At 31.3% G+C, this 27,601-nt stretch overlaps 1 protein-coding gene across 2 annotated transcripts in view; it reads right to left on the bottom strand.

The window, feature by feature from the left end:
• Hil (Hillarin) overlaps nucleotides 1-27,601 on the bottom strand; it is a 112,897-nt gene that overhangs the window by 10,035 nt on the left and 75,261 nt on the right. For both annotated transcript variants that reach the window (XM_065513413.1, XM_065513414.1), the window contains exons 2-4: nucleotides 26,471-27,517; nucleotides 16,177-16,318; nucleotides 15,747-15,940 (exon numbers count right to left, since the gene is read on the bottom strand). In XM_065513413.1, coding sequence (XP_065369485.1) covers nucleotides 15,747-15,940; nucleotides 16,177-16,318; nucleotides 26,471-26,659 — 525 coding nt within the window. In that variant the 5' untranslated portion in view covers nucleotides 26,660-27,517. The remainder of the gene's footprint in view (nucleotides 1-15,746; nucleotides 15,941-16,176; nucleotides 16,319-26,470; nucleotides 27,518-27,601) is intronic.

Here is a 27,601-nt window from a genome sequence, read left to right as displayed (position 1 = left end):
TTGTGTAAATGAATATAATTTGAACAATATAAAAAAATTTAAACATTAATTTGTGTTTTTAATAAAATTGGAAGGGTGTAACTGCCAGCGAAAAAGACGTAAGCGACATAAATACCCGTTATCTTGGAAATATATGAAATAAAATAAATGCAATATATAGTTAAGAAGTAACTGTGCATACATACTCAATTTCACGGTAATACTTAGACTTCAACCAAGGATATTTAAAAAAAACCTTCCCCTGTAAAATTGGGTTTTTGCTGTTATGACTCGATATGTTAGGAGTTTTGATATCAATATTAAAACCATTTAAGTGAAATTTTGAATCTATTAATTGGTGATTTTTCAAACATGATTTGATTTAGCTTGTAGCTCTCTATCGTTAAATAACATGTGATCCCAAAAAAATCTAAAGTTTGCAAACCTCTGTATTAGGCGCTCAACTACTAGTTTCATTAAACCTCATATTAATATATACAATTTTTATATTATTTCGTAATGGTTTGTTGGTTAATTTAATTATAACAATCATGTTTGAGCTTGAATACATTTCTTTCATTGACCAAAACTCTATATCAATATTATGCATTTACCACAAATAGCACCACCACTCACTCAACATCTCTCTAGTTGTTAAATCTAATATGCCGTTTAACTGGAGTTGCAGTTAAACTAGTGGCTAGAGTTAGTTAGTATAGTAGTTGTTGTAATTGTTAATGCAACTAACTAGTAGTAGTTTATTGTAATCAGTTTGTTACACCATCTGTATCTGTCCGTCTGTCTGTCCATCTTTCAATTGTCAGCCAATTATATATTTATTTTTTTTTTGTTTTACATAAATATATTCAGGTTTTAATTTGCTCATATCTGATGGCACATCAGTGTTAATAAAAATTTGTTAACTCTTTATTAAATATCATTGTTGCAGCGTTTTGTATTCAAAGTTTATCTTGAATCTTGCTAAAAGTTTTAATGATTGACTGAATGATATCTAGCTGTTGTATAGTAAAATATCTATAAATGTTATTTTAGATGGAAGAATGTGGTATTATCAAAAATCATCATGAAAATGTGAAATTGTCTATAAATGTTGAATGATTTTCATAATTGCTGAGGTGCATTAAGCGTATGAAATAAAATGTGTTTTTAAATAATTGATTATTTTTGGAAAATTACAGGTGCATTAAGCAGTCGTTATCTGAATTTTTTTTAAAACACATATTTTATAAAATGTGTATTTTGTTTAACAGATTTGAAATGTTTAAAATTTTCAAACATATATAGATAAGAATTTATAATTTATCCAGTTGAAACTTAAATTACTGAATAACATACTTTCAATTACATACCGTATGCATTACTTAGAAGTAGTCATATAATGTCTTAATTATTATCTATTATATAACTGCGTTTTTTCTAGTCATTTGCCTTGGCACACTGTGTTTCTACTGATAAAGCTTTCTATATGACCTCATTATTATAGTCATTCTTGTAAGTAGTTTTAGTGACATTAAACTAACGACTTATTTATGATCGGTAGTGATAAGTACTTGCCTCCAATGACATTAACATGTTAAAATAATGAGTTGAAATTCTATTATGTAAGTAGGGTCAGAATTTAGCATTTTAATTCACTACAAGACTTTTTCCATTCCAAAAAATCTAGAAATTCCTGAACATTTTTTAATACAAAAACCATTACAATTTTTCAAATAATCGGTCAAAATTCCAATAGTGTATACACTTTTATTAAAATACTACAGAAGTCCAACTAAGACAAATCTTTTTAAAACCATAATATCATTATTTTCTCTAAATATGAACATTCTTAGGAGTTTTAATGTTAAACATTTCTACAATTCTCTTAAGAACTTTGAATTTTCTTTGGTATTAATTCGACCTACTAAAAATTTTAATTTTCCTGTTTAAAATAAATATTTTTTGGTTTGCTATTTCAACTGATTTTATGTTGCTAGTATCTATGAAAATCTATGGATACAATTGAATCATTCGATTGGCAACAAATTATCTGTGCAGAATTGAAGAAACTTGTACAGAAATTTGTAGAGATTTTCAATAAAAATATTCCCGTGAATTCCACGAAATTTTTTCCGATTAGGAACTCTAGACATAACACATCCCTTTAATGTGGCTGGTGGTAAGTATGTGAGTTTTTTTCCCTTTAGAACTCCCTACTCATGCAATGTTTTGTATAGTATTGGTTATGGGACGGAGTACAATACAGCTAAATAACAAATTTTTACTGTAACGTTTGTCCGATTCAATTTCCCTAATTTCAGCAGAACAGATTCTATTTAACAACTCGTGTAGTGGGAGCTCTGAGGTAGATATAAATGGAGATAATTAGTAGATAAAAGTGTACCATGTCAGACTCTGGACATTTCTAGAGCCGACACTTTACTATCGCTGATAAAATGCTAAGAAGGACGAGTTATCGTTAAAGAATACCCATTCAAGACCAGTTATGATCTCCATCGAGCCCAAGAAATTTATTTATCTAGGTTTGATAATGTTGTGATGTTATGATATGTTAATGTTATGATACGAAATCCTGACCCAGAAAACTATAAGAAAGAAACGTACATAATTATGTCTTTACAATTGAAACTAAACTTTTTATTTAGCACTAAAAAGCATAAAATACTTGCATGAGTACATAACAATAAAGTATGTACATTAGGCCGGGTCGATTTGTATGGAGGATCAAATCGCAATCTACGGAAAATTCTAAGAAAGTTTCCTCAAGAAACCATAGGTCTAAAATCAAATCCTATCTTGCCATTTCGTCTTTTTCACAAAATAATGTGAACTATCAATAATTTGTTCAAATCTTAAATCTAAATATTATTTTATATTTACGTCCCACTACATTTGGACGAAAAATTTTGTTTAATTTATAGATCCTATCATTAGCGCAGGTCTGTTGGATTCCTTCTTCTTAGTCGGATGTAGCCATTACTTCTCATTAATGTTCGTGCAAGTGGGTTTGGGTGAACTTCTAACTTTTTAAAATATGACTCCGCTTGTTTTTTTATTTCATTTTTCACCAGGGAGACACCTAGGTCCTTATGAATGTTAATATTTCTCACATACCAAGGCGCTGCTGTTATCATTCGTAATATTTTATTTTGGAATCTTTGAATTTTCGTCTTTTAACCAATAAAAAAACTTTAAAAACAAAAAATTATATTGAAATATTATTGGATAAAAGACGAAATGCGAAAGATTGGATTTGATTTTAGACCTATGTTTTATTGGGGAAAATTTCTTAGAATTTTCCATAGAATGCGTTTCTGCTATATGATTTTTCGTGAAAAAAATCGACCCACCCATATGTACATACTGGTAAAAAACAGTACCTTAGTAAAAAAAATAGTGGTTATTTTAAATATCTTCTTAAGAATACTATTGCATCTATGGTTTCATCTGCCATTCTGGAACGAATTTTGTTTCCGACATATGCTGCTGCCGAAAAACATCTTTCACATTGGCAAACCCGTTTGCAAATACTTAAAACAAATCTGCAAGTATTTTCTTCTTGTTCCTTCAGAAATAAAATTATCTATTTCTTTTGCAAGTTGCAAATCTACATTATAATTTGGTTTCGTTATTGTTATTTGTGTTTTTTACATTTATTAATATTTTTTTAGAATTCTAGCAATCGAAATATTTTCATTTTGTTCGACCTCCTCATCTGAGATAAAATCAATGGCATTTGAAGAGGATTTAAATTGAGAAAACCCCGGGATTTTCGGGAACGAGATTCCCCGTTTGGCATCTCTACTTGGGTATTATAAAGCTTTCCGCAAGATGGCTGCAGTATTTGCTCACAATCGGGTGCACAAAAGGGTACACACATGTGCAGTTTCCATTTCAAAAATCCATGATTTAGGCTATGAAATGCTCCCTTTTCCTCCCTATAGACCCGAGTGGCTATTTATTGTTTTCAAACCTGAAGAAATGAGATTTGACTACAATGATGAAATCATCTCAAAAAAAAACTCTTTTTTTTTGAAGGGAAGGGATACAAAAAATTGCAGAAACGTTGGAAAATGTGCATAGAGGTCAAATGAGACTATAATAACTTAGTATCCAAAAACCAGTGTTTCGTTAAAAAAGCACGGACTTTTTGACCCACCCTCGTATGCCGAAGTTTAGCTAAAAATGAACGTAGTTTAGCTAAAAATGGGCGAGTTCGATATCTATTAAAAAATGTTTTGTAACTCAAAACATAAAATTTTTGAATTTTTTTAATTTTTTTTTTGCTGAACAGATAGCTCAAATGTTTTTCTTGAAGACCTATTTAGTCGCTTAGTGGGATGCGAGTGGGATATCTATCAAAATAAATGTTTTGTAACTCAAAATATGAAATTTTTGATTTTCTTTTTGCAAAATCTAACTTTTTTTTTAAAATGGGACCTTTTTTTTTTGCTCAAAAGAAAGATTGGGTCAAATCCTTTAAGACCTATTTGGTTGCTTAGTGGGATATATAGCAAAATAAATGTTTTGTAACACAAGATATACAATTTTTGATTTTTTTTCGCAAAATAGTACTTTTTTCCAAAATGAGCCCTCTTTTTAAAATTTTTTTTACTCAAATGAAAGCTTAGGTCCATTCCTTTAAGAGCTTTTTGGTTTCTTAGTGGGATGAGATTTCTATCCAATAGGTCTAACCTTGGTGCAAATTTCATCCCGATCGGAAGACATCGATTTTAAAAGTTGGTTCACTTGACGTGAAATCCCCCATATATATGTATATCGATATATCAATCATGTGTGTAAGTTATTTGGTGGCTTCGAAAAGATGATTTCAACATACAGATGGACATGACTATTAAATGACAATTTTATATACATATGTCCTGGCCACTCATGGTGAAGGGTATTATTAGCGAAGTTATAATCTTTTTATTTGGAAAAAGAGTAATAGACAGTAAAAAAAATAAAGATTTGAATTCATTCGTAATTTCAGTAATTAGTAATCAATTTGGAATTAATTGTAAGTCTGAAATAAATTTTCAGAAAAACAAAATATGTACATATGTACTTATTTGTAATTTGATGCAAACAAGAGCATTTCAAATTAAAAAAACCCTGTTGGCTACAAATTACAAAATTTTGTTTTTACAATCGTTTAAAAAAAACAAGTTAAACTATTAAAGATAATTTTACACTTAATTTTTTTTATAATCTAATAAATGTAACAAAGTGTCAAATAGGCAAAGCAATAAAAAACAACATGCCTGGAAATTTTACAAGGTTTATAACGACTTTTTGGCATCATACAAATGTACTTAGTACATAACAACTCGTATTATATAACTAAAATTAAAATTTAAAATATATTAGACTATAAAGTAAAAGTAATTCAAAATTATGCAGTTTAAAAACTATATAATAATATTTACATATTAAGTTTAAGCGTAAATAAAGCTGTGTGAAAATGCTTAGAAAAAATAACGCATTCATGCAAGGCTAATGTAGGGTACAAGCGAAATAAATCCAACTTGTAACAATAAAATTTGCTAAAATGTTGCAACAAGTGAAAAAATATACAACAACTTTACAAAAACGGAGGCAAAAACTTCAAAACATTTTTTCCCAAATACGGAAGCAACCCGAACAAATAAAACAACAAAAACTACCACTGACTGATTGATAAAACAAAAGAAAATATTACAAACCCGGCTGCAAGCAACTATTTTTATAGACAATATAAACAACAATGCACTCATATGTTCAAACTCGTACTTAAATTTGTGGTTGCAAGTTGCAACAATCATCATGATTTGTGAATAACAACAATACTAAGAAGTTGAACGTGTATATTATGTTGACCACCTGCCTTAAAGGTGATGACTGCTCTGTATTAGAAAAAGTTTTGATAAAAATGTTTTTAGCGAGCGAAATATTTGAAAAATTTTATTTGGTCAAGTCCTTTTATGATCCGGTGATGTTGTGCCTAGCGATCTTCATCAATGGTCGTGTATATATGAAACGTATTTGTATTCTATTTTAATATATTAATATTATTTGATAATCATGAAATTAGGTATTAACACTTTTAAGATATTAACGCCCAGTAGCTGTGGTCAATTATGGATGAAGCGCACGATATGTGTAATTGTGATTTATTATACCCTTCACATTCGTGAGAAGGGTTTGGCATTTCGTATTTAATTTCCACAATATAATTTTCCGACCCTATAAAGTATATATATTCTGAATCCTTATAGATAGCGGAGACGATTAAGCCATTTCCGTCTGTCTGTCTGTTGAAATCAACTTTCCGAAGTCCCCAAATAACTTACATACACGATTCATATTCGGTTGCTATTTAAAATCGATAAAATCGGTCCACAAATGTCTGAGATATAAGGAAAAAACCAGGACAACATCGATTTTTGACCTATATCTGGATTACTAAGTCATTAATATAGACAATATGGATATCTAATGATAGATATTTTAAAGACCTCTGCAACGACATAGGAAGTTGGCCTTACAATGGGTCAAAATCGGGAAAAAATATTTTTTAACCCGATTTTTTTTTTCACCAACATTTTTTTTCCGCTAAATATTTAAAAAAAAAATTTTAAATTTAAAAAATTAAAAAAAAAGTTAAAAAACAACAATGAAACAAGCAAATTTCGGATAATCTGTTCCAAAGTGAAGCGTATCCCAGAGAGAGCGTTCTGCATCGATCGAAACAAATAGTAGTGGGACGGGGCAAAGTCTGGACTATAAAGCGGATGAGGCAAAACTTCCCAACCACTTAATTCTAAATACTTTTTAACAGTCATGATGGAATATTACGGTTTCATGTCTGGCTGCTTATTCTGGGAGTTTTTCGGTCAATGCTCGCTTCAAACGAATCCGTGCGTTCGGTACAGATTTCCTGTGCCTAGATAGGACCCTTTTGGTCCCACTAAATACTGAGCTTTACCTTAGTGCCATTGATGATTGGCTCGGGCTTCATGTACGATCTTACGCATTATTCAGAGCACAAATGATTTTCTTTTATATAGCATTCAAACATCTTTTCGGACATACAAAATCGTCCATCAAGGTTTCTCGGCTTCAATTTCACTGCTTTTGGATAAATCCTGCTGCTCGCAAAATTTTTTAAATTGCTGCTTGTGTAGTTTCCACAGATTTTGCAAGCTCTTTTTGAATTTGAGCTATGGACTCGGTTTCAATGTGCGAGAGATGGTATATTCGGTTCAGAAGTGGTGATTTTGATACGGAAGACGAAATCGGTTCACAATATTGGACATTATTAGCTATGACCTTTTTTCATCTTTCTGGGAACATATGGATTCCGAGTCAAAAGAACTGCTCATCTTTTGAGGCCAAGTACGAATCAGTATCCCTGAAAGAGCGTTCTGCATCGATCGAAACAAATAGTTGTCGGATGAGACAAGGTCTGGACTATCTGGCGGATGAGGGCTTATAGTCCAGATTGCAACATGTGTCTGAGCGTTGTCATGATGGAATATTACGGTTTCATGTCTTGCCGCATATTTTGGTTCCCTGTGATGGTCTGGTCGGATTTAAGCAGATAATAATAGATATGACCCTTTTGTTCCCACCACATACAGAGGATTACCTTAGTGCCATGGATATTTGGCTTTTGCCAGGCTTCACATACGAATTTTGGGTAATTAAATAGAGCTAATGATGCGCTTTATCATTAAATTACCTAGTTTTGAAGAAAACTTTCAACATCTCCAAACTTTAATTAATACGGATTTGCAGACCACAATGAAAGACAAAGTTCCTAGAGAAAACACGATTTTAACCCATATAAAGGATGCTATATTACGGCTCTTGCATTACATATGCAGCATATATGGGTTAATTGCACCTTAAACTAAACAGTCACTTGTTTGGTTAGCTTTTTTTTCCCTCATTTATTACTCGTCTACAGTCTACCACATACTCGTACAAATGCGTTACTAAATTATGCATCCAAGTGAAAGTAACAAAAGCAATCATCCATCCATACGCTCGTATCTCTTACATACATCCAGCCATAGAAATATGTATTCGTACACGATGGATGGATGTATGAACGCAGTATGACCAACTATCCATTCAAACAGCCAGTCAGTCAGTTTTTTCCATCATCATCCATTTAGTGCTACCAAATGGACAGCGAGCAACAGCCAGCCACAGGTCCCGTAAAGTAATCACTTGGTTTTTTGTTGGATTTTATTTTTTTTTATTTAATGCCGTCGTCCACTTTGTAAGTCAATAAGGCCATAAAGTCTTGTTTTAAGTGCAATCGAGTACTTTGTTCGATTTGTTTGAAAATATAGAGCGGGCGTTTTTTTTGTTTATGAAATTTTTGAATTTTATTTTCATCATACAGACAAGTGTAAGTATTTGTATCTCCTATCTAATGTTGGCTTATGTTTTAATTTTAACTTTATTATACAAGTTTTAAGGTGAATAAAATATATAAATTTATGGTCATGGTGAATGAACACTACAGTGTACCTAACATTTAAATATAATAATTATATGTATTTTTAAACATTATGCATTTACTTGTTAAAGTGGAGGGGTGAATAAATATAAATTTTTGCTAGCGGTAATCCTAAAATTTAATAAGAATCAAGCTTGAGTCCGTTCAACTTACAGAGGGGGAATAAATATAACTTTTTTTAGCGGTAATTGTAATATTTAATAAAATATTTCATAGTGTAACCAGAAAAATTGACAGGTGACTGTAAAAATTTGGCACGTCTGTGATGACATTCCTCACCAAAGGAATATTCAATGATTATCATTGAAAAGAGGAAATTCGTAATGCCTATGAAAATAGTTTTAAATTGAAGTTCAGGAGGTCGAACACGTACATATGTGCAATGAACTTGAAAAAACGAAGAACACATGCAATACGACTGATCAATAGGACCAGAGCAATAGGTGGCTAGGTACACTGAGTACTATAGGGAAATCAGTACATCAAAAATATCAACGTGATAAAATCTCCCTATCTCTGATCAACGGTGATGTTATTGCCCTCCAATTGAAGAGAATTTTCAAATTATGTCTCCAGGTCCGTCATGTACCAGTAGGCTTCCGAATGTTTTAACAGACACTCTGCTGGGATGTCCCAGAATTCATGATTTAAATTTACAGTGAAAAGTTGCGAATCTGAAAAACCCCCAGTTTGACAACTGAAAGCTTAGAGATAGAAAAATGGAGTAAGAACGCCTTCTCATTATTAACAAATATTTAAAAAGTAATGAAAGTTTGGCAGCAACTGTTTCGATCAGGAGACTCTCTCGAACGTGACTAGTTATTTTAAAACTTGCATGACCCTTTTTGATTTCAATAAGACTGTCTGATAGCTAGTCAAAAGTAGTCAACGCATTGGATTCATATACTGGTTTAATAGCATCAGTTACCTTACTAGCTGGTTATTTTATCAGCTACATAACTATTTATTTTAACATGTACGGTTGCTAATTATCCTCAAATAGTCAGTTAAAAAAACATATCATACACAGTCCAATAAACGAATGCTTGTAAACAAACCTTCCTCCGACAACTCTCCAATAGATTACTGGTGGGTCAAAGAACTACTTTCTAAAGTGCAGTACAAAATAAAAGTTTAAAGTGACTTCACTATAGCTTACAAAGAGACACCAAAGTGACTATTGACTTTACGCTATGTAACATGGGATATCAGTATACTTAAGTAAAAATAATAATAAACTATATGAGAATTATATCTACACAATTTGTATAAAACCAGTTTGTACGAATTACTAACAATACTCTTAAAGTGACTACACTCTAGATTACTTAGAGACACTTAAGTGATAATTGTCTACTCTCTGCACTACAAAGAGCACATAGTTTAAATTCTACAACAAAAAAATTAATAAAAATGTATTTTTAGTTTGTGAGAAATTGATGCGTTTCGGAAATGAAAAAGAACTAAATGTGTTGCACAAAATTATAAAATAATGTGTATTAATGCAATAACTTGTATTAAACTTTATTTATTCCACAATTTGTTTACATCTCTCATAAGGGTATTGAATTCACACGGCACCCGTATATGTGAGAGAGTAATATTGAAAAATTGAGAGTCGAACTATTTGTTATACTTCGGTAAAGGTTATAGAGAATTATACATTATACACTTCGTTTTGTCGAACGATAATAAAATGAAAAGTTCGGATATGGTATCTATTCGGAATCTCTAGTTGAATCGTAGACTATCCTTAGGCTAACAGATTAGGGTAGCACAATTCAAGCTGAAATTATCGAACAGGGATATCCACATATTTACTGCTAGAAAAGCGGTCATTAGATTGCTAGTGAGTGCACATCACATCGAAAATTGTTGAAGAATGCCAGATGTATCTAAAGGAGATATCGAGACATTCAACGGTTATCTTAATATGTGTTCCAGGACACAGGAAACTGTAGAGCTTGTACATACGAATGCCAAACCTCTCTTGAGAAAAAACAACACAAACTTCTTCTCATTGCCAAAGAATGGTAGAGAGAACCCGCTTTCGAGGATACCAGACAAATCTGTCATAACATGGATATGCAAAGGACACAACTCGCTATTAATCTGCCTAGATCCCATTAAAGAAACCTGAAGGCCGCCATTCTCATTGGTTAATGGGCTCTAGGGGCACACACGATTGCCTTAAAACTACTTTTGTAGAGATAGTACGACGTTAAAGAAGAGGAGACAACTGAACATTTTATCTGCCACTTTCTTGCTTTTGGACCTAAGAAGTATAATTTTTGGTCAACAAATGCCAGTCTATTTAGGGCTGATTTAAATAAGATTTACACTTTCATTAGAACAATAGGATGGTTTTATAGGTTTTAGGACATTTTTTGCTAGAAAAGCAATAAAAACCATTGCGAAATATTAGGACATTATGACAATATGACATGATAAGAGACCTTGTGAATTGACCAATTTATTTTATATTACAAAATAATCACCAAAACTATAAACCCGTTGTAGTGAAAACAGACTGAACGTAATTGAACTCAGACTGACAGATTATCACACTACTAACTAGTCATACATAGATTTATATTAACATGAACGTAATATTAACTAAATTTGGTTCCTGTAGCAACATTTAAGTTATTTTCGAATATAGGAGCTATTGTTTTCCTAGTGGAAAATTCCTACTTTCCCTTTCAAAATAGTAGCTATAAATTAAGAATTTAATGTCGCATACTCAATTATGAAAGAGTAGTTTAATTTATATAGAATTAAAGTAGGGTGTGCCCTGTGTCGCCTAAATAATTATGAAATTTCAATTTTATCATTTTCGTTAACTGCATTGTTGCATTGTTGAATAAAATTGTTAGTGTTGTTGTTGTTGTTATTTCACTTGGCTATAAACAACAATAACAACACACTAACAAACATTAACAAATACTGTTACTTAAATAGTTAAATGGTCTTTAAGTACATTTTGGTTAGTGGTCGTTTGTTCGGTTAGTTGTTGATGGCTGGCTTGACTTGACTTGGCTTGGATTCTCTTGTCTTGGTTTCATACCTAGGTTTTTCTTCTATTTCTGCTATTTATCTTCTTATTTTGTGTTTTTTTTATAAATCGGATGTTCTGCACTAAATAATCTCTTAATTTATAACATTAACACAATGTTACAGTTGTAATAAAACAAGCTAAAACATTGTTAATGTTCTTTAATAAAAAGAAAAAATGTGTACGAAAAAAAAATCAAACTTTACTTGACCATTAAAAGTTTAGTCTAAAACAGGGGGTGCAGGGAAAAACAATTTAAACGAGGAAGGTAAATTTGTACTGTATTAGAACAGTAGTAAAACGGTTCTTGTAGTTTATTTCAGCTTGTTGTAATGAACAAAAAAACATTAGATAATTTTGTTGCATGTAGGTATGCAATAAAATATATGAATTTACTATTCACTATTAAGGTGGACCTTATATTAACTGCGCCCAAAGTCTAAAAATATTCTCTATCATCTAAAAACCAACAGCAGAAAATTTTAGCAAAATCATAAAAACCCATCTCTCAAATTCCATTGCCAACACCATATGTTTAAGTGTGGACCGCAGAAATATTTAGTTGCACATATTGCGAAATAATTCTTCAAACTGTTTTTGAAGAAATAAAGATTTGGTATAGACATTTAGTAGGACAAAATAAGAGCGAAGTTTTTCACAAAATTTGCAAACGTAATTCCTAACTCTGTTGAAAATGGTAAGATTCGGTCCAAGATTTCTCCAAGCCCCATATACATTTCTTAACGTAATATGGCTCTATATTCCGTACATATAAATCCCTATAGACTTCGTCCTATGTCCTTCGTCAAAATCTTAATTCTGGAGAAAGTATTGACATTTCTCTCTCCTTCCGTTCTATGTAATTATTCTATGTTTATTGTCATAGACCAGCAGTTTAGCACGTAGTCAATGTATCCCGTATATACAGTAATTGCTACTAATGTCCTATCACTTGGCTGACGTATGTGCTCTTTGTAGTGCAGAGAGACAATTCGTTACTTTATATATCCCAGGTAATCTAGCGTGAAGACAATTGTCACTTAAGTATCTCTATGTAATCTAGAGTGTATTCACTTTAAACGATTTAAGAGTAACTCGTACAAAATGGTTTTATACAAATTGTGATGATATAATTCTCATTCAGTTTATTTTTGTTTTTGCTTAAGTATATTGATATCCCATGAAACATAGCGTGAAGTCAATAGTCACTTTAGTGTCTCATAGTGAAGTCACCTATAGTGAAGTCACTTTCAATGTTTATTTTGTATTGCACTTTAGAAAGTAGTTATTTTACCCACCAGTAACAATCTATTGGAGAATTGTCGAAGGAAGGTTTGTTTAAAGCAATCGGTTATTGGACTGTCTATTAAATGTCTTTTTATCTGTCTATTTGAGGTCAATTAGCACCGTTACGTGTAAAAATAACTAGTTATTTAGCATATCAAGTAACCAGTTAGGTAGCGAGAAAATATTTTTTAACCCGAATTATTTTTTTCATCAACATTTTTTCACTAAATATTAAATATTAAAAAAATAAATTATAAACTAAAAAAAAATTTTTTTTAAAATTAAAAAAAAATTTAAAATATAAAAAAAAAATTAAGAAAAAATTTTAAAAAACAATTTCGAAAAAACAACTGGAAAAAAATTAAATTTTGTTACCTAAATATATTTTAAAGTATATTTTGGTGAAGGGTATATAAAATTCGGCACAGCCGAATATAACTCTCTTACTTGTTTTCATATAAAATGATGGTTAAAAGCACTAGTTCAGCACTGTCTCCTTCACCTTCGTGAGAAGGGTATATATAAGTTTGTCATTCCGTTTGTAATTTCCACAATATAATTTTCCGACCGTATAAAGTCGATTAAGCTATGTCCGTCTGTATGTCTGTTGAAATCAATTTTCTGAAGACCCCAGATATCTTCGGGATCCAAATCTTCAATAATTCTGTCAGGCATGCTTTCGAGAAGTTTCCGGTCACAAGAAGCAAAATCGGTCACAAATGGCTGAGATATGAGGAAACAACCAGGACAAACTCGATTTTTGACCTATATCTGGATTACTAAGTCATTAATATAGACAATATGGATATCTAATGATAGTATTTTCAAAGACCTTTGCAACGACGTATATAAGACCATAGTAAGTTGGACCTACAATGGGTCAAAATGGAAAAAAAAAATTAAAAAACAAAAAAAATCTTTTTAAAATTTAAAAAAAAAAAATTTTAAATAACAATTTGAAAAAAAAAATTTTTCCTAAAAATGAAAAAAAACAATTTCGAAAAAACAACTGGAAAAAAAATAAATTTTGTTTACCTAAAAATATTTAAAATTTGTATTTTGAAGAATAATTTGGTGAAGAGTATGTAAGATTCGGCTGATTCGGCGAATATAGCTCTCTTACTTGTTAACTGTCTATTTGAGGTCAATTAGCACCCGTACGTGTAAAAATGATTAGTTATGTAGCTGATCAAATAACCAGTCAGTTAACGAGTAAGGTAACTGATGCTATGTAACCGAAATGTGAATCCAATGCGTTTACTACTTTGGACCAGCTATCAGGCAGTCTCGTAGCTAGTTATGTTATTTAGTTTCAACTAAAATGATGGGTAAAAGCACTAGTTCGGCACTGTCTCCTAGAACTGCTGGGAGATGACAACTAGATAAGTAACTGAGAGACAAAAACCTACTATTGCACAACAATTTTGATTCATTTATTCATTGATATTTTTTCTCTATTTTCCCAATATTAATTTGATTCTCTCAATATCAATTTGTAGTTCCTCAATTTCAATCTGAAAATTTAAATTGTTGTTTTTTTGTGTTTTGTATAAAATAATATGAAGTGAATCAGGGGAGTCTCTGAAAAAAAGCTTCATGCTCTTCACGATATCCGGATTTTTTTAAATTTAAAACCGATATATTTTTCTGCTTTTCGGTAATGTATTAGCAGACATCACTCCTTTTTAGAAACATTTTATTTTTACGAGATTATATCAATAAATATTTTGAACTTTTTAACTATTATTCCAGTTTTTTTAATAATATTTTATTCTGATTTGAAAATTGTTTACGCTAAGAGTTGCATTTATAATATTGATTTGAGTTGTATTTATAGTAGAGATGCATTTTTTGCACCATAACTGTTAAATTTAAATAAATTAAATTGTAAAAATACAAGTCTAAAAGTATTGAGTAACTACTTTTGAGTATTGAGTACTCAAACAATATGGCAAATACTCGATACACGATACCCACTACTCAATAATTTTACAGCAATATTCAGCAATTCTCCAAAAATTGGTAATTGCGTATCTAAGTACCAAAAACTATAAAAATAAAAAAATAAATCTGCAAAAAGTGTTAAAATTAATGAATTTTAAGTATATTAGGACTAGAACATTCAACTAAAATTACTTTATATAAATATTGACTTACTTCAATAGATTATTCATAAAATATATATGAAAAATTTTTACTCAAAAAAGCTGAACTTTAAAGGCGAATAACTTTAAAACACGAGCTAACTTTTAAAAACCCTTTGGGGGTTTTGGTATACTAATTATCTACTTTCATTTCCCGTTGGGCTCATTCGGGAAAGATTTTCTTGTTGCACAGTGTAATATGAAGTGGGTCAGGGGAGTCCCTGAAGCAAAAGCTTGTGAGAACCCATGCTCTTCACCATATCCGATTTTACTCAAATTTTCTGCATTTGTGTCAGCGGACATTTTTAGACCTTGAAATTCGAAGAAGTCCTATATAAGTTCCACCTTAATGCAGCTGAAGTAAGTACGATTATGATTTTTTAGAGAACAAACGAATTTTTAAGAAATCATGTAAAAACATTGTAATTCTGTTCCACAACAATGAATATTTATTATTGGAATAGGCATTCAAAATTACAATTTAATATGAATATTAAAAGTGCGTTCATTAGATGAAATAAGTGGAATCACTAAAAAATCAATTATTACTTTCCTCTGAGAACAGGAGACAGAGAAAAAATTTTAAATGATTGACAAGTGTTTTAGCAACAATATAACAATAGATCTAAGAAACAAACCAGTTTTTGTGTCTTAAGTTGTTTGTTTTTTTCTTACCATAAAAGTTTTTCCTTAAAGAATAAACATAAATAAAAATACACAATAAAAATGATTAGAAATTTTAACTTACCAAATAGAAATCGATTGGTTTTTCTCTCGCCTTATTATAGGCCTTTTGTATTTCAGTCTGTTTGAGAGCATGTGCAATATGTAGCGCACTGGCATCGAATCGTCCATATTTGTAATCGGAATCGTTTTGTGATGGCGAACTCACCTCACGACTGCCATAACCATTTGGTGTTGATTGTCTTGAACCGAAACTTCCTTTAAGAACATAAAACACAATAAAATTAAAAACAAAATACAACAATTTACACAATAAAGTATGACTATGTGAATTTTATAAACATTTAATTGAAATGTTCTAATGATGAAAATGTTTTTATTTTTAAGAACTTTTAAAAGAATTTTACACTTGCTACTTTTGGAGTAATTAAATTTAATTGAAATCTTAACTATTGTTTAATTAAGTCAAAAAACCAGTGTTCTTGAAAACTTACCATCAACTTCGGAGCGTGCACCACGTATTTGTTCATTAACAAATTTATTTGTACGTGGAGCATTTAAAGCTTGTCTTATACCCACAGATGTGTTATCCAAATGACCAGGTCCACTCTTTGGTACATGTGAATGGCAATATACCTAAAATTAATAAAGAAGAAAACAAAAAAAAAATAAAATTTCATACATTATTTTCAATTATATAAATAAATACAAACTACAATATAAAAAACGTTCTAAAATAAAATTTTATACATTCAAGTGCTAAAGAAATGCTAAATTGATTTTTGAATATGTCTAGTTCCCAGATGCGTTTAATTTGAAATTGATTCACTTTTTGTTTTCATAAAATAAATAATATTCTCCGCCATCAAATCTGTTTTAAAAGACTCATGAATTTATATTCCTATTGTTTCGTACAACATTTCAAGCGGAAGTTTAAAATGTGTTTTGTCATTTGATAAAAAATGCTGTTTAATTTTTGATAAAAGTAGTGAAATTCTAAAAATGTAAAAGAAAAGTTTAAAATAAACAAGTAAGAAAGCTATATTCCGCTGTGCCGAATCTTATATACCCTTTAAAATAAATATTTTTCGTTAAACAAAGTTTTTTTTTTTTGACTTTTTACGAAGGTGAAGGGTATAAAAAAAGTCTAGGACAACATAAAATATCAAGATATTTTATGGCTTAATGAAAATAATATCGCTAGATTATACTAAATTGGTCACGTTGGAAAATAGTGAAGTTCCCGAATTAAGCATTTTAACTCATTAATTGGCAACGGAAATACCCAAAGCATATATCTCGTCATAGCTATTATACTGCAGTTAGATAGATAGTTGTTGAATTTATCTTATTCGAGTGTATCCATTGCTGTTATCTTCAACAGTCAGTTTTCAGCCGACTGAGAGTCGATGTATTCATCTCATCGGATTGTATTAATGAAGTATTCCTAGCCGATAGTTCGCCAGATAATGTATCTGATTGGATTAAGTCCACAAGATGTTATCCAAATTAACTAGAGCGGAAGTATTGGCCTCGTATGATTGTATTAATTAGTTACTTTTAGCTAACCTAGATTGCCGATTAAAAGCTGAATATTTAATATCTTGGGATTCTCTCTAGTTGTTTATAAATAATTCTAGATCAAGAGTCAAATAACTTACTGTATTCGGATAAAAAAGCGCAATAATGGAAAAGTAGATTTCAAAAGATGCTGGCCTTTGAAGAATTTTGACGTAATAAGCTTATCCCGGATGAAAACCAAAACTGATTCGTAGACCAAATTGTAGATACTGTTTATTATACTTCGAAGACAATGTGGAAGATATTGTTGCTACACGAGCAACAATGATTGTTGTTGTATTCTTTAAAATTGTCACCCATATGATCGTCAACGACAACTAACATTGTCGAGGATGCCAGTCATCAATGATTTGAATAAACTAAAGCCAATATTTCGTCAATGATTTGCTATGAGTCAGCAGAGTACAAGTTTGTATTTATCAGATTTTAATCATAACTAGATAATAGTAATACTTATAACCACAATATGCAACTAGAGATCAAGAACCTTTGGTCACAAAATGATCTTAATTCAACTGGCATCAATCATCAATCTTCTAAATACATCGACTGAATTTAAATGTTTATTCAAAGTTTTAATTGCGGAGGTAAACTCGAATCCATATGAGCCAGGTTTCATTGTGAGCAAAGATTTACTATTTCAATGCTTCAGGGTTGGATTTAATTTTCCCTGCGTTATTACAAAGATCAATATCAGTCATAATTCCATGGCTTATTATAATATTTAGGAGTATTCTGGAATCAGTGTAAAGTGCGAGGGAATTGAGGGAGATTACAGTGCTATTTATTCGCAAAGCGGGAAATACCACAATCAATATTGCATTGTTTTTATTGAAGACTCTGCAATGATTGGTTGAAGTCTAAATCAGAAATATCCTCACTTCAGGTAGGTCGTCTTGCTTGACGTTGTCGGCACTATCGAGGAATGACTTGATGATGTGGTATATTTTCGGTATATAAAGTATCCATTTCACAATGTGAATATATCGTCAATAGTCGATGTACTGAGATAGGGGTTGTGGGTAGAACAGGGAATCTTGTGACTAGTGGTAAACCGCGAGAAGGAGTTATATCTCCACTTTTATGTAACCTTGTTGTGACTATAATTTTTTTCGGGCTCATTTGGGCCTGTTGTGCTCCTTATTTAATAAAAAAATATTTTTCGAACAAAACTTTATCTTATGGAATCCGTTACTACCATAAGCCAATGAAAATAATCGGTGGGTCAACCCGGCTATATTCTGGAATATAGGCTACTTTTTGAACTCTAAGATCTTAAGGAATCTTAAAGCTGAGAGACGAATACGAAAAGATTTTATTTATATAAGAAACTCTTTAGAAGAAGATGAGGTCTATTTTGAGCTATGGTGTTCTTATCTGGACACATAAAACATATCTCTTGAATCTTCGGAAGTTACTAAGACTATCTTGTATTTCTATTACTAGCTTAAGGTCAGACTGTATCTACGTTGGCACTTACATCAGCCGGACTGAAACATGGACATATTGTTCACGCCACTATCCTACAAAAGCTAGGTAGGCCTTGGTACAGCCGAAGGATTATATAGTACCATTAAGATCATTAAGAGATTACAGAGATGCCGTTAATTTTGTCCTCTGGAATACGCAATATCCGTCTATAAGAAAAGTTCAAAGACGCAAACAGCCTAATGGTCAATAAGTCTCTATTATCCAACATAATAAGGTCAAAATGAGGAGCCGCGGAACAAAAGTTACTTTTTCGAATTTTTTTACAAATGGATTTTTTGGTATTTTTATAATATTTTGGTTGAAATCTTCTAGAAAAAATCAATTTCCCAAAATCTTTAAAAAAAGTAATTGATGAAAGAGAACTCAAGCGGTCTATGATTATCACTTTTAGATTATCCAAAATGCCCTGGTTACTGGATAACAGCCCCACAGACTAAGTTATTTTGTTCAGGACTGTCTCAATAATGTGTCACAGATAGTTTTAGTTAAATTTGTCTGTTGGATCACACGTGGATTACAAGCAGTCCGGATAAGAAAAGGTGAGTTTAAAAATTGCTAAGGGAATCTAAATAGGTGTAAAGGTCTTCGAATGTTCTCGTATGTACACTAACCTTATAAATGGATATGGGACCTGAGTATAGAATAGTACTTCTATGAACTGTAATTTATTGAGAACCTCGGGATACCGTCGATACCGCTTTCTATGTATATGAAAGTAGTGTAATTCAGGCTGAGATATTGGCCATTAAGTAGTCATGTATAGGTCTTTCTATCTTTAAATTAATATAAAAGAAAGTGTGTGTGAGAAATTATCGAAATTTTGTATTCAAAAGGCCTATCGATGTCATCATATAAATCAGGTTGACTTTGACCGATGTTGGCTTTGAGGGCCGCTGTGGTTCATGTCTTATTCGCATGTGACTTAAGAAAACCTCACAAAAAAATCTAAGGGGCTCAACGATCTCAGTGGTCAGTTCACATCATCTCCGCTCGACGTTGACAGTGATAGGGTGTACAACGACGTTCTTGAAAAAAGATGGATCGAAGACCACGCCAGCTCAAAATCCACACCTAAGAGTGAATTTTTCAGTAATGTTGTTTGTTGACGTACCCATTTTATCGCTGAAGATGATTTTTCTATGAAAATTAGGGTCAGAACAGAATACTTATATTGATAAAACAATTTTATCATAGTTATATGTATATAGTTTTTGAAATCTATATTCGTCCATGGTGATTTGGGAAAATAAACTGAATAAATGGCCAAATAATTGGTTTTTCTCGAAAATTTCAAAATTTAAAGCGCAGGTACGGAAAAACTATAAGAGATATTTTCATAATTTTGTCATATTTTTATTCCCTATTATGTTGTTATTAAATCCCCATGTGATGATCAAAAAATTCTGAAATTTGTTTAACAAAATTTTTAAAAATTTGAAAATGGAATTTTGAAACTGCCGTTAAAAAAATAATTTTTTTTGGTCATACCTGGGAATAGGTTAGCGGTATCCTACGAAGACAAAAACTCATATACAAGTAAATATGGATATATTCTAAGTAAAAATAAACTTTTATTTTAATATTTCTCAAAATATGTTAATTTTGTTCCTACATTTCATGTTCTAGTGGCCTGAGATACGTTAATGGCCTGGCGATTTTTTAATAACTTTAATACTTTTTGACAAATTTCTGTTTTTTATGTCTCATTAGAACGACAATTACGTACACATTTCTATTCTTTTAAATTAAATTGCAAAAGTAATTTTTTAATGGCAAAATTTTTACAAAAACTGAAAAAAATGCATTTTTTCTCCTTGTAGATGCATCTCAAAACTTCAGAGGGCTTGCGGCACGTCTTAACCTCAACCGATTTACCTAAATTTTTTCAGGATGATTTTTTTACCAATGTTCACCATACTGGGGGGTGAGAATGGCCAAAATCCAATTTTCGTTTATTAAGGGCCAGCCTAGTGTATATACTGGACAATTTACGTGTCGGGAAGAAACAGATTATCTGTAGTACTCACTTTACTAGTATCCAATATGGATCTAGTATCTTAGTCTAATTGAGTAGTGCATCTAATCGAAATGGAGCCCTATTGACACTAATTTACTGCTTGCTCCATACTAATTTAAGAAAACATTTTTCTAAATATTCGATTGCATAGTATTGACAATGATTTCTCCCTTCAGTAAAAAGGTGTTCTTGAGCATTGATTTTAAGTGCTTCTAATATAATTTCAATCAATGTTACAAGTTACTTCGTACACATTCATACATCCGTACATAGATTTATGTATCTGTGTGTGTTTTTATACGTAAGTCTACACTCATGGTTACGTAAAGCTTTAAATGGTATTGCCTCTTCTGAAAAAAATCAAATAAATACAGACATTGTAAAGAACGCTCATTCTTTTATTCATTCATTCATTGCTGCTGCTTTTTTCGTAATTGTTGTTGTTGTTATTGTTACTATTTTTACTTTTTGTAGCCGGTTAACAGGTCTAATCAAACGTCAACCTTATTTAGTATACAGACGTCGACATACATTCATTCACGTTTTTAAGGCATTCAACGTTAAAACTAATTCACCTACATATTATGCAGTCAGCTTGGCTTTATGTTTTTTTCTAAAGTGTTCTTTCTTTACGTTTTATTTTCATAAATTATTTTAAAAATTTTAGTTCTAACACTGTTTAAAAATAGCAATGGCTAAAAATAATAACAAAAAATATTATTCACTCGCTAGTAAAATTAGGTATTGGAAATGAATGATAGTAACCGGAAACAACTCAAATTTTGCAAAATCGTTTTTTAAGAACTTGAAAGTCCCATCCATATTTCTCAACATTTATATTGCTAACATTCTGCATTTTTTATTTTTTCATGCAGGAACGTGAATTCCAGTTAATGTCTCTTCATCGACATTCTAGAGTTAGCCTTTGGCTTAATCATTTAAATTTCCAAAAACACTACATTTCCTGGGGCATGGACAAGGAAACGTTTGTTGCGAAGTGCAATAGTTCTCAATAACAGTGTCCCAATATATACCTCTTTGATCAGTTTAATTTAATATCGTGGATTAGATACAGTTCATAATAATGTACACCGAATCGCAATCGGATGTAAAAAGACGACTAGTCATGATCATTTATTTGATCTGGCCATACAGTTTCTTAAGGGATGTCAGGTGACCACAACAATCCAATTCTGATTCGTTGAGATTTTCAATGTCATTGTAGTGACTTCCAGGTCATGATCCCATTTCATATTAATCGATTGTTACTGTCGAACGCTCAGAAAATATTGTATTAAATGACGGTCATAGAAGCCATCAATGACTTTAGATGAAATTGAGTACTTATTAAACAGCCCCTCGATTTCTGTAATTTCGTTCCACTCTAACATAATTAAAAGCCGGTTGGTGCAGTATTCTTAACTATTCATTCATAACTCAAAAAATCCACAGGGGAATAAATTTACTCTCTAATCTCCTTTAACATAAATAATGCTGACATGTTGCAGCAGCAGATTAAAAACACGTTACTTCTCGGGTTATACTTCTTGAGTATTTATTAGCTGATTTTCAGAATCAAAATTCTAGGTTCAAAGTAGGGTTCTATAGCAGAAAAAAAAGTCGACTTTTCGACTTTTTCCGATTTTAAAAAGTCGACATTTCGAACTTTCGACTTTTGGTAATTTATGAAAAGTCGACTTTTCGACTTTTTAGTTAATCGACTTTTTTCGATTTTTTTCGACTATTTTCGAATTTCCGACAATTTTCGACTTTTTCAACTTTTTACGATTTTTTGTAAAAAATACATGGTTTCTACATTTATTAATGCGCCTTTTGCAATGTTAGCAATAAAAATTAAATTTATCAAGGCGATAATAGTTAGAAGAATGTTGTAAGAATTTTGTGTAGAAAAAAGCTTTACTTTAAAACATTTATATATTATTTACAAAAAATGCAAGTATACAAAATTGCAATAGTTTTAGTATAATGTTGCAATTTAATATTAGATTTTAAACAATCTAAAAAGTCGACTTTTATCGACTTTTTCTACTTTTATCGACTTTTACCGACTATTTTCGACTATTCGACTTTTGAGATAACATTGTCGATTGTTCGACCAAAAAGTCGATTTCGACTTTTTTCAGGAAAAAATCGATTGTTCGAACAATCGACTAATAGAACCCTAGTTCAATGTACAAATTTTATATAAGAATTTTGTAAAATTGCGGAATTTCAATCGCGAAATTTCAAAACATCATACAATTTTAACAATATTGGTCTCGTAGTAATGCTTATGTACCCTTGTTTCAATATATTTTCCCAAAAATCCTTTATTTTGCAACCAGGATATTGAATCCAAAAATTGTTCTTAAACAAAGGATATCTCAAAAAAGTTATCTTCCATTTGCTAAACACGTTTCTCTATTAACTTCAAATATATTTTTAGGCATGTCGGTGTAATAAGTTGCCCGATTTTTATAAACTTAGTATTATATAAATCTAAGGGACTTAAATTGTGTACTTATTTCACTTTTTACCAATGAATTATTAAATTTAAGCCAGTATATTTATTTCGAGTTTCGTCTATCAATCAAAATGGAAATATCCTTTGGCCTAATTGTTATTTCAGAAAAACGAATTAACTCTAAGTCGATTGAAAAAAATCATTATCACATGTAAAATAAACAACTGATAACATTTAAATTTATACCAAAATGTTTGTAATTCTTCAAAGCAGTTTGATATTGAAAATCAGCTAATTCGGGCTAGTAGAACCGGAGTTCTGTACAAAAAACTGTAGAATTTTGTGCCAACAAAGCGTCATATACGGGAAGTTTTGTTTTATTTCTTTAATATGAATGAAAATGCTTCTGATGCTTATGGTAAATGTGTTCCATCGGTTTCAATGTGAGAAAGATGGTTTGTTCGCTTCAGAAGTGGTGATTTTGATACGGACGACTAAGATCGCCCAGGCCTGCCAAAACAGTTTGAATACCAATAATTGGAGGCATTACCCCATGAAGATTGTTGTCATACTCAACAAAAACTTGCAAAATCATTTAAGCTACTCAAGCAGTAACTTCAAAGCGTTTTCAAGCAGCAGGAATCATCCAAAAGCAGGGAAATTGGGTACCATACGAACTAAAGCCGAGAGACCTTGAAAAACGATTTTGCAAGTCCGAAATGGTGTTTGAACGCTATAAAAGAAAATCATTTTTGCACCAAATCGTTACTTGCGATGAAAAATGGATCCATTACGATAACCCGAAGCGTGAGAGATCGTATGAGAAGCCGGAACAATCAACCGAATCGATACCAAGGCCAAATATCCATGACGCTAAGGTAATACTATGTATTTGGTGGGAGCAAAACGGTCTTATATATTATGAGCTGCTTAAATCTGACCAGATCACCACAGGGAAGCTGTACCGAACGCAACTGATTCGTTTGAAGAGAGCATTGGCCGAAAATGTCCATAATATGCGGCCAGACATGAAACCGAATTATTGCATCATGACAACGTTCGATCACTTCTTGCATTACCTGTTAAAAAGTATTTAGAATGAAGTGGTTGGGAAGTTTTTCCTCACCCGCTTAATAGTCCATACCTTGCCACGTCCGACTACTATTTGTTTCTATCGATGCAGAACTCTCCCTCTCGGATACTCTTCACTTCACAGGGTATCAGATATTGACTTGATTCGTTGTTGGCATCAAAAGATGAACTTTTATTATGGGACGGAATCCAAAAGATTTCTTTTAGCTCTCTTACAAATAATTTTCCGAAATATGGTGCTATGATCTCTAAATGCTTATAGAATTGCAGTATCCATACAAAATTCATAGCTATGGTCCACTTCCGACAATAATTTAAATAGGGTAGAAGGGGGACCATACGCCACTCTTTTTTGAGACGATCTCAAAATGAAGCCTCACTACATATTCTTAATATTTTTCTTATTTCGGATACTTTAGTTTTATTAATTTCAGTCTTGCATATCTCATCTCAATATACATTTATTTTTAACTTTTCTAGACTGACCAAAAACGGCGCAACCACCCCACCCATGGGGTAAATACGCCAAAGGGATGGGACAGATTTGCCATTTGTAAAATAAAACATTATAGCTTAATTGACAAAACAAAGTATAATAAACTAGATATTTATTGTTTATTTCACATAACTTAACAAAAAATTTAAACAAATTGTGGCTGATTTTTTCTAAATTTTATCAACATTTTGATCTACGTCACAGGGATTCCTTGTATATGGCGAATGTGGCCCAGGACGAGTTTTGAGGTTTAATATAAATTTAGTTCGTACTTTAAATTAAATAATCGAAAAAACTATTGTCACTTATTGTTCACTATTATTGATATTCTATTATCGTCCAATATCTTTTTTGTATAACAGAAACTAAAGAAGTTAGCACAAAAAATTCATATGCTGAAATATTTTCACAGCTATTTGAAATACAATTAATCGCGTCTGCCTCACATCATATGTAAAATTAAACTATCTAACTTTCAGAGATGGAAAATATTCGATAAACGAAAGCATAACTTGATAATGTAACAAAATCGATTACTCGGTTTTTAAGTTATTCGGTGTTGGCAGATATGTCCCTATGGCGAATGATTCTCTTTCTACCCTACTCTTAAATCTCTTACAAAATTCCATTGAAGTTTGACATAAAAATTCCAAATATATACAAAAACAAGTAAGAAAGTATGGTCGGTCAAGCTCGACCATATAATACCCTACACTAAGTAAAAGAGTAAAAATATTTGTCTTTTAAAATTTCAATAATTTGTATTTTTGAGTGATTTTCGGAAGTGGGCCTTATATGGGGGCTATGACCAATTATGGACCGATCACCATGAAATTAGGTCGTGTGATTTGTGTCTATATGAAAGTTTACTATGTTGAATTTTGTGAGTATACCAACATTTTTAAGCGATTTATGCACGTTAAAGTGATTTTCGGAAGCGGGTCTATATGGGAGCTATGACTAATTATGGACCGATCGTAACAAAATTTGGTGACATGAATTCTGTATATATAAAACTTATTTGGAGCGGAATTTGTGGAGATACATATATAAATTAAACATTTATGACCGATAAAGTACAATTTCGGAAGGACATTTGTATGGGGGCTAGGTGAAATAATGGACCGATTTCAGCCAGTTTCAATAGGCTTGGTCCTTGGGCCAAAAAAATAATATGTACCAAATTTGATAGAAATATCTTCTAAATTGCGACCTGTACTCTGCGCTTAAGGTTTACATGGACAGCCAGCCAGCCGACCAGACGGACAGACGGACGGACGGACATCGCTTAATCGATTCAGAAAGTGATTCGGTATACTTTAAGGTGGGTGTTAGACTAATATTTTGGGCGTTACAATCATCTGCACAAACGCATAATACCCTCCCCACTATGGTGGTGCAGGGTATAATTACTCTACTAAATTTTATGAAGATCGGTCCACATTTGGTCTTAGATTCCATATAAGAACCACTTCCGAAAAATATATTAACCTACACAAATATCTAAAACATCTTATTGTATTTAGTATTAAAAATTCCCGGGAATGAACTGATTTGTTTAATATTTTACAGGAATGGAAAACGTGCTAATATAAATCAATAACAAAGTAATGAAAAATTTTAATGTTTAAAAAAATAAAAACTTACCTCCTTATCATCCTGCTTATGTTGATTGTTATAGTATGTTTTGAGTGTTAATTTTGTGCCGCAGTGTACACATTTAAAACAACCCGAATGAAAGAATGTAAAATCCTTTAGCGGGCCAACACGATCCACCTGATAAACGGTTTCACTACAACGCAGACATGTTGATTCATAGAAATTTGGGCGATACATTTTCGACTTTAATTATTTGTTTTATTATTTCAAACTAATAATTAAAATTATTTAATTTATTAACACTAATAATATATTGATACGAATTTTGTTTGGCTGTTTAGACTAACTGGATGATTTAATTTGTATTTATTTAATAGAAAATTTCACAAAACTTTTTCTTGGCTCTTGTGTGATTGAAACGGATTTGCTATATTTTTGAAAAACATTTAAACGGCTGCATGCAACATAAATTAATGAACATGTTGCTGCACTTGCTTGAAAGAAAATCAATTATTTTTTACTTTCGATGTTTTCCTTTAGGTTTTGCTTATAATTCGTTATTTAAATAAATAAATTTATTTAGTTATTTATTTTTATTTTATTTTTTGTTAATTTATGTACAAAGCGTTTAGTCAAGTAATTTTTAGTTGTTTGTTTGCTGGAGTAGAAAATCGTTTTGTTATTTTTTTTAATTAGTTGGCAAAGGCTCCAGCTCACGTACGAATTTTCTTTTCTTGTTATTTCACCGTTCAATTAATTTTCACTAAAAGGTGAATAATTTCTAATTTGTATTGTTGTTATTTTTATAATTATTTTCGATTGAGCACACGTATCTTGCCAAAAAATGAAAAATAATAAGCAAAAGTTTTGTTTTATTTCACTTATTTTTACTGGTTAGAGAAACGTAACTCTGTGGAAATTTACGCAGCTGCAGTGCATCATCATAGTTTGGCATTCCGCGGGTACATTCTCCTGCCAGCAATGTGCGTGAGTGCAAATTATTTCAAATTTATTATTATTTTTTTTAATTTTTTAAATTTCTGAAATTTTAATTATTTCAACAAAATCCACTTCACTTGTTTCGTGTTAAATGATCTGTAATTAAAGTAAAACAAAAACGAAATGAATATTAGTTGGTAAAATAATAAAAAATTTGTTAATGAAAATTCAAATAAAAAA

The sequence above is a fragment of the Calliphora vicina genome, chromosome 5 (genome assembly GCF_958450345.1).
Source record: "Calliphora vicina chromosome 5, idCalVici1.1, whole genome shotgun sequence".
Lineage (NCBI taxonomy): Eukaryota > Metazoa > Arthropoda > Insecta > Diptera > Calliphoridae > Calliphora > Calliphora vicina.
The sequence above is the reverse complement of the archived record's forward strand: the minus strand, read 5'-3'. Positions and strand labels throughout refer to the sequence as shown.